Source organism: Glossina fuscipes, unplaced genomic scaffold (assembly GCF_014805625.2).
Source record: "Glossina fuscipes isolate IAEA_lab_2018 unplaced genomic scaffold, Yale_Gfus_2 174, whole genome shotgun sequence".
Lineage (NCBI taxonomy): Eukaryota > Metazoa > Arthropoda > Insecta > Diptera > Glossinidae > Glossina > Glossina fuscipes.
The window spans coordinates 2,237,664-2,246,129 of record NW_023998517.1 but is presented as its reverse complement, the minus strand read 5'-3'; the positions used below and the strand labels follow the sequence as shown (position 1 = coordinate 2,246,129).

At 35.5% G+C, this 8,466-nt stretch overlaps 1 protein-coding gene across 1 annotated transcript; it reads right to left on the bottom strand.

Annotated features, from left to right (window-relative positions):
- Window positions 1–236: 236 nt before the first annotated feature.
- Window positions 237–7,675, bottom strand: LOC119641726 (protein PAT1 homolog 1). Its single transcript, XM_038040540.1, has 5 exons — window positions 7,547–7,675; window positions 6,479–7,343; window positions 4,405–6,074; window positions 4,085–4,330; window positions 237–571 (listed from the first exon to the last, which is right to left on the bottom strand). Exons 1-5 carry the CDS (start codon window positions 7,583–7,585, stop codon window positions 293–295), a joined length of 3,099 nt encoding a protein of 1,032 aa, XP_037896468.1. The 5' UTR covers window positions 7,586–7,675; the 3' UTR covers window positions 237–292.
- Window positions 7,676–8,466: the final 791 nt, after the last annotated feature.

Below are 8,466 nucleotides of genomic sequence, written 5' to 3'. Positions count from 1 at the left end.
AGAAAACGCATCACTTTTCGAAATAAATAACTGTGTGCAAAATTTCTATTAACACAAATTGAAAAAAAGTTGGAAGTAATCCAATAAAATTGTTCACCATTGTTGTTGTGTCAGAATTCATTCTACGACTTTTAGTTTAATTTCCTTTTGCGTTCTTCGTCCTTTTTGTGGAAAATCTCATTGTTTGTTAACGTTGTGAAATTCATTATAAATTTTCTTCTTTTTTTTTTTTTTTGTTTATTACCGCAAAATATGTCGTTTTTTTGTTTCCTTCTCTTTTTGTTTTTTTGGTTTAGTTAATTTGTTGTTTAGCTTCGGTGATAAGAGCCAATAATGAATCTAACTTCAGATCTTTGAAACGTGCAAAGTGATCCATTACGGGTTGTATAGAATCGGATTCAATTGCAGCACAAATCGTTTGACTTTGTATTGTGCGATTTAGCGAAGAAGCTACTTGGTCCAGAAAATGACGCCAGCTCTCTTTATGTTCATTAGTAAGACTAACATCGTCATTTTGCACGTAAATATTCTCGGCTTGCAGTATCAGGCAAACGAGCGATGATATACCAAACTGAAGAAGAAAGACCACACAAATCACATTTAAATAATTTTTAAACAGCCTGAAAATGCATATACGCTAGCAAAGCTAATTTTATTTATTTTCATTAGAATTCTTCACTTCCACCAGAAAAGTTGTTTGCACAGTCTTTGTTTGAAATCTTTTCCTTCCTCTTCTCTCTTGCATTGTTTTTCAATAAAATCTACATTTCGCTCTAGTTAGTTGTCTACAATTGATGAAATGGAAAATGTGATGAACACTTCAAGGTGCAAAGAAAATCTATAAGGAACGTTGATGATAGATTTTACTTGATTTTAGCTCAGCCAATGATGGGTTTTCTGTGCGACCGGAAAAGAGAGTAGTTCCTGCCTGCCTTCCACATTATTAGGACTTGATTAAAGCTTTGAGTTCTTCGTGCTTGTTTTTCCCATTCAATGCCATTCGCATGCATTTCACGTAATATTATTAATCTTTTCTTTTTTTTTGAGACTTTCAGACATAAGTTATACACATACATACATACAAGGGCTAGAAAACGTTGAATGGTGGTGTTTTTGTGCGACCGGGAAAGAGAGAAATTCTTCGCTGCCTTCCACATTATTAGGACTTGATTGAAGTATATTTTTGTTTTGAGTTCTTTGTGCTTGTTTTTACCATTCAAGGCCATTCGCATGCACTTCACGGAATACTATTCATCTCTTTTTTTGAGACTTTCAAACATACGTTATGCACTTACATTATCACAAGAACTAGAGAGCGTTTATAGATTTCCAAGAATAAAAGAACAAAATCCTTTTTTCTATGTATTTATGTACATACAGATATGTATATACAGTGCCTATATATATATATATTGGAATGTGAATCACGAAAATCTTTAAATTATGTCCAAGAATCAAGTGAAATCCCGATCACAACCTTTTCTATTTTGAGAAGAAAATCTTGATTTAACTTATTCTCTTGACGCTGTCGAATAGGTCAAATTCAAAAAATCGAATGAAACGGTCAAAGAATCCGTTATCCGGCTTCCGTTATCAAAAAAAAATCACTTTTTCCTTAAATGGATAAAAAAGACCAATGTTTTCCCATATTTTCATGTATTCCTTTTATCAAACTTTCCGTGTAATGAGCAAAAGTTAGTCGAATCGACAGACATCTCTCCGTTATTGCTTATCCTATCAAACTTTACTTAGTTTAATATATGTGCTGCTATCGCAAATGAATTTTGGATTTAATCTATATACGTGTGTAATTAATCATACATAAATACATATATTTCTCATGATATATTATTTTAATAAATCTAGCCATCGTTTTTCTCATCATAGAAAAATGATTAAAATGCCGTACAAGGTACTTTCGCATATATTTGCACTTTCCGCGAATTCTTCGATGATGTAACACAGGATGATTTCAATTTTCAATGTTCCCTTCTAGTTAAGAACATTTTGAGAATCACTTGTGTGTATGAGAATTGTGCACTCGCTACTCCCATTTAGAAAAGAAGGGAAAATATCAAAAAACTACGAACCAAATGGCGATTATAATGATAGAAATTTTGATTTAAATCAATTATTAAATAAAGTTCAAAATTGCACAACACAGTTATTTAAATTATATTCGACTTTAGTTCAAAAAAATGCTGAAAGGCGGCGCAGATCGGCGATCGCCAAAAGAAATAACTTTGTTTCCTAAAGTTTAGAAAAATTCCAAAAAAAATCAAACTCAAATGATACAAACAAGAGTGTTATACTCGTCTTTGTGCGAAACTTTGACATGGGGCGACCTTCAACTGCAAGCATTTTGTTAGAAGATAGCGCATCAATTTTTTCTTTTACGTAGTGTTAGGAAGTTGACATAGACATTACCTAAGTTTCAAATCTAGTTTCTTCAATTTTTCAGTTTTAGTTTTAAAGTCTCTTAGTTTTAGAACTTGGGATGAACTAAGAACTTGAGCAGGGCAAGTTTCACCGTCTTATTTCAATTTTTAAGACAGATGGACAGACAAACGGACAGATAAATGCGACTTCGGATATTACATTTAGCATACATTATGAAGTATTTAACATTCTGAAGCATTAGAAGTAGGAAAACAAATCTGTTAAACATCCGTCCTTCAATGATGGGTCAAAAAAATTGGTTTTATGATATGACTTGAAGCGCGTAGTCCGTCTTCCAAAAGTTTTAGGGGGTGTTTTAAACAAACGCCAATCAGTTTCAACATGGACTTGCGTAAGTTCACCTTTCTTAGTGAATCGCAACTTTATCTCCACCTGTATTTTTCAAAGAGTTTCTTTGCAGCGATTATGTTCCGATTTACCAAAGATATTCAAATTTTCTTATTAAATTGTTGCTTTACATTCTATTGCTCAGTTCTTGAGAGCTTTAGTTCTCAATTATTGACACCATTATATTGCGAATCATAAAGTCAAGAGAAAAGTTCGTGGTGTTTTCCCCAACAGCTTTATTATATTGAATGTGAAAGATAATAGTCCTTTGATAACTTGTGACGCTCATTAGTTTAAGCGAAAGTAATTGCGTTTTGAAAAAAGCGTAAAAACTCTACAAAAAATTCTTTACATTTTACGATATCAAGTCGGCTCAGGCGATGAGGCTGAATTCACTGAATTTTAAAAATATTTGTGAAATTTGCGGTGAATGTACTTTGTAAGAATCAACGGGACACAAATCATTTCCTTTTTTTTAAAATTTCAATATTAAAAGCACGCTACTCTCTGGTCACACAAACGTTCATCAGAACACTATTTTAATCGTTTGAATTAGCTTAAATACAAAAGCAAGCTCGATATTTAGGTACCACATGGTTTAATAGTGAGAAATGTAGTGGACCGAATTGCCATCCGAGAATGGATGCAACAACGAAATGGCTCACATATTGTAATAATGTACCAAGAATATCGTTATACAGGAAGTCAAAATGGTAACAACGTCAAGGCCTGGATTTAGGTAAAGTCGTTCTTTGCTTTTTTTGCAATTGCCACCAAATCTTATCCAACCTAACCACCTGATCGATTTTAGTCTTAAATGTCAACAAGTAATGTGATTAAGTACGCCATCGAGGTAAAACGTCCAAAACTGATAAGCGTCAGTCGCGCTGAATCCATCTCTTTTCTATGCCCATACTGAAAAACTGAGGCAACTTGGCTGGGATATGCTGATTCATCCACCACATAACCCGGATGTTGCCACGCCCAATCAGTGTTCTTTTTGTACTCTGAAAAGCTTTACTATGGGCGCAAAGCTGGTTTCAATATCCCATAATTGGTTTTAAGTGAGAAATTGTAAAATTTTATCGATCAAAATGGTATACAATTGATTTACCAAAGCGCACTTAACATGTAAGAAAAATGAGTTTGAATTTTGATGAAAAATGGCATAACATTTTCGCTTGATCAATTTTATGTTGCAGATGCTCGAAAAAATCACAAATTGAAAAATCATATGAATGATCCTCAAATTCTGGTGGCAAGTTCAGGTCTAGCTAAAGGTATGATTTTCACTTACCTTGCTACAGAAGATACCATTTGATTTTTTATCGTTTAGCGTGATAGCTGATGAGACTCGAACGATAATCTCAAAGTTTGCTAATTTAATTTGCTTTTTGAATTCAGGATACAATGAATACAAAATGCCATCTGTATCGTCACGATCTTTTTTGAAAACGTTTTGAAGAGAGTTGAAGACACCAATCCATACATTCCAACGCTGGTCGTCGTTTTCAATGTACGGCATTATGCGTCTTATCAGGACCTTTAATCACAAATTGAATTAAACATTTCAAGTTCTTTATATAAGAATAGTTGTATGTATGTATGCATGTATACCTTTCCTTTGCGTATATTCATTATGGCAACTATTTTATCATGCTGCAGACCACTGAGTAATTTCTCTACTAAAGCTTCTTTCGTTTCGATTTCGTAGTTAAATTTACATTTTAGTGATGGATTACTAGAAGCATCAGCACTTCGTTCTTCTTCGGTTTTATTAGCTGCTTCTAATTGCTCCAGAGCTGCAATTCGTTCACTTTCTTTCTTTTTCTTCGTCAGTATGGTTGCAATTGCGTTGGGATTATTAAGATCATCCAATTTTAGTAGAACGCGATATAAACTCTCAATGTGGAGCAAAATATACCGAGATTTGCATTGAGAATTTACCGTTGTTAGATCACCACCGGATAAAGACGTTTGTATCAAGCCAGGGGAGTCGACTTTAGTTTGCCCACCAATAATTGCCTTAAGTTGAGTTTGAGCATACGACGAATTTTGTTCATTACCCGTTGTTGTTAAGGTGGTTACGGTCGCAGCGGCGGATGTTTCGCTACTCATAACTTCTGCATCGATTATTTTTCGAGGAGCTGTAACACTACCATATTGCAATTTGCCCAATGAATTCTCAAACTTAAGCGGAGTAAAGAGATACGTTGGCAATTTTAACTCCTGAACATTGTTAGAATTAATGCCATGATGATTGTCCGAGTTGCGACGTTCCTGATGTTGACCATTACGTGTACCATTTTTGTTACCCAACTGAACTAATATGAGCTGAGCATGGCCTTTAGGTTGCGTTAACGGATGATTTAATTGATTGTCCTTATGTGCCTGACTAAGTCTGACGTTGCCATTCTGAGCCGTTTTTCGTTCCTTATACACCGTATAATAATAATCATCAATGTAAGGGGTATCTGGGTTGAGTTGAGATAACTGTATACCTATAAGCCAATGTTTATCGCGAGTACTCATAAGATTGGCGTATTCGTCAAATTCCTCCGGTGGCAAGTTGCCATTAGCACCAGCAGTCATACCCTCACGCCGTGTATTATGATTTAATTTCTGATTGCCACCGACATTACCGCGTGCCAGTGCATGCTGATGGCTCCCACTGTTGTTCCCAACTAGGTGGTTTTGTTGTTGAAATTGATGTTGCTGAACCTGACGTGCCGCATTCTGCAGTAAAGGATGATTTTGTTGAATCTCTTGCACAAGACGCATATTAAACATATTATAATTTGAATTTGTTTGTCCGGCTTGGTTATTTAACATCGGTATGGGATTCGGTGGTGGATGACCCATTATACGCCCGGTTTGTTGTTGTGATGTCAAAAGGGAAGCAGGATGAATGCCAGCGGCGCGAATTGCATTAAAATTCGGATGCATTGCGAAATTATTAAGGGCTATTGGTAAATGGGGGTTTGGTAATGAACGTTGTTGGGGATGCGGGAAAGCATTGGGTAGTCCATGCTGATTGAGTAATGGATGTGGCGGCAACTGTGTATGCCCTGGTTGGGATAGATGCGGCCCTACTCCGGGTGGATATATGGGCAATCCCGGCGGCAAGCGATTTCCAGATGCGTTCAAATGTGCTACTGCTTGCTGATGATGATGTGGTGGCTGTTGTTGCTGCAGTAGGTTGTTTATGGGATGTTGTCCCAAATTATTAAAATTACTAGAAGGCCTTGGGGGCGGCTGTTGAACAGGTTGGCCTAAACCTGGTGGGCCTGCCGAAATGTGAAAAAATTTGAGATTTAGGTAAAGCAGATTTTTTTATTCTCATTTTTTTTTTTCAATTTTAAATATTTTGAACAGTTAGCGAAAACATGAGAAACGTGTACAAACATGGAATCTTTGGCATGAACATTCTAAAACGCACTTAAATTGTGCTTACGGTACTTAAGTGAAACTTAGGAAAATAGCAAATTTGATGTAATTGATGCCGTATGCCTACACGTTTCCAAACATACACATAATTTTAATAAATATTAAACGGGGTAGTGTTATCTATGTTCGAACTGAAGATACGTTATGTACAAATTCAACATATTTTTTTAGATGTTCATATCACACATATTTTTCCCATACAATTTATTAAGCACAGAAAGAACTTGGATTTCTGTGATCTCACCTTTTAGCTGCTGCTGGGGGGGAAGCATCGGTGGCACTTTCGATGTGTATTGTGCTTGCGGAGGTGTTTGTTGATGATGTTGATGAAGATGTTGATGATGAGCTTTTAAAGTATTGCTTACTGTATCGTCCACGGAATTTTTTTGTTTAACAACAATGTCATGGGAGTTGTAGGATTGATGCTGACGTTTTAGAACGGCTTGTTGCATGATTAAATTTCGTTCTATGTCTTCCAATGTGCAGATTTTGGGAGGTTTTGTCGAGTTGTGGATTTCATCAACCTGAACCACGCTGTCATTTTGAGGTTGTTGCCCTTGCAACGGAAATTGTAAAAATTGTTGTTGAAATGGACTGGGAAAATGCTGACGCAGAAAATCCGTCGGATTAACAGGCATACCATTTCGCGAATCATTACTGTTTATTTGGTCCAGCGATGAACAAACTATTCGCTCATTTTTTGGCACTGGCTGCGCCGACCATACACTTGGATCCATTTTGACTGTTTCCACGACACAACCACCAACAATTTCATCATTTTCATAACTAATATCGACGTCGTCTAATTTCATGCTAGCCAAGTTTAATTCCAAGTCGGAATCAGTCATAAAATTTGCAGGCTGTTGACGAGGTTTTTTGTAGGACTTTATTGTTTGTTCTGTTGAAACATGATCGATCGATTGATTATTTTTGGAGCTGAAAGTATCTTGATCTTTTCCAACATCAATACACTCGTCCAATCGAACTAGATTTTCATGCGCCTCTTCCCAGTCCCCATTGGTAGCGCAACCGAAAGTTTCATCATTTAGAGCATCGTATTCCTCCTCCGATGGTTCTGCGATCTGCCCTCCTCCTCCATCGTCGTCAAGCTGCAAATGGAAAACAAAACACAAGTTTCATACGAAACAATTGTGCACACTGTAGTTTATCTTGTAAATAATCGGCCATCGCGAAAAGTCGTCGTAGCAAACAAACGTCTTTTCGTCCCTAAGCTTTCTGTTTCTAACGTCGATTTTCTTATTCTATTTGAATTTTGCCACATTATTTATAGATCGTTGATGTATTAACTTACCGGTAAAGATGTATCAAATCCAAAAAATGAGTCTTCCATCGATAAAAATTGTTTATTTCATGCGAAATTGTCATGACTTGTCACACATACATCACATATGGCCGCCTTTGTATGCATTCGCTAAAAACGATGATGACCGAATATAAAAGTACGTTGCCATATAATACATATCCCGTATACTCTGGCATTGCCAAATAAAAATTAATAATTACTTACAAATATAGTAAAAAGAGATTAAGATCGTTTTCAGTTTTTCTTTTTCTTTTTTAAAAATGTTGATCCCTATACTTTCTATATAGCTGTTTGACACAATGAAGCTCCATTTGTTAACAGAATTAAGTGAAATATAATTTTTACATTTGAAACGAAACTTGTAGTACCGAAAAAAAATTATAACTTATTAATAAATATTTATTGTTCATTTCTCCCACGAATTTTGCATATATGCAGCTTACAACTATAGAAACAAATGATATCAAGGCTGGCAAAGGTGACACGAGTCTACTTTTTGAATTGCGAACAAAGGAAAAATTGTTTCCTTCAACAATTCCGCAGTACTTTTTTGAGTATTGGTCTCAACAAAGAAGAAAAAAAGAAAGCTTTCTTAGATTAACAATGTGTATAATAATATGTATATAATATCTATCATTTTACATGTTTGTTTATCTTTTCACTGAATTGGTTTTTTGGGAAAGATGCATTTTTGTAAAACTACTTTACTTTACTTGATGTACTCGTGCAGCTTCAAACGTTTTTTAATTCCAATTACGCAGACTATAAAATCAGTGATTCACATTCAAGCCCATCTGTACGTCGGCGACTTTTTAATCCTGCGTAGAGTATTAGGATTTCTTTTCTTACGAAGAAATTCATTTGGCACATGTGGCAATTATATATTTTTATGAGCAGTTGTAAAAACA

What these genes read in the sequence shown, in the direction of transcription:
- LOC119641726 (XM_038040540.1), bottom strand. Translation starts at nt 7,585, where the DNA reads ATGGAAGACTCATTTTTTGGATTTGATACATCTTTACCG. An exon ending in GATTTGATACATCTTTACCG is followed by an intron (nt 7,344 to 7,546) that starts GTAAGTTAATAC and finishes TTCCATTTGCAG; the next exon opens with CTTGACGACGATGGAGGAGG. An exon ending in CCCCCAGCAGCAGCTAAAAG is followed by an intron (nt 6,075 to 6,478) that starts GTGAGATCACAG and finishes ACATTTCGGCAG; the next exon opens with GCCCACCAGGTTTAGGCCAA.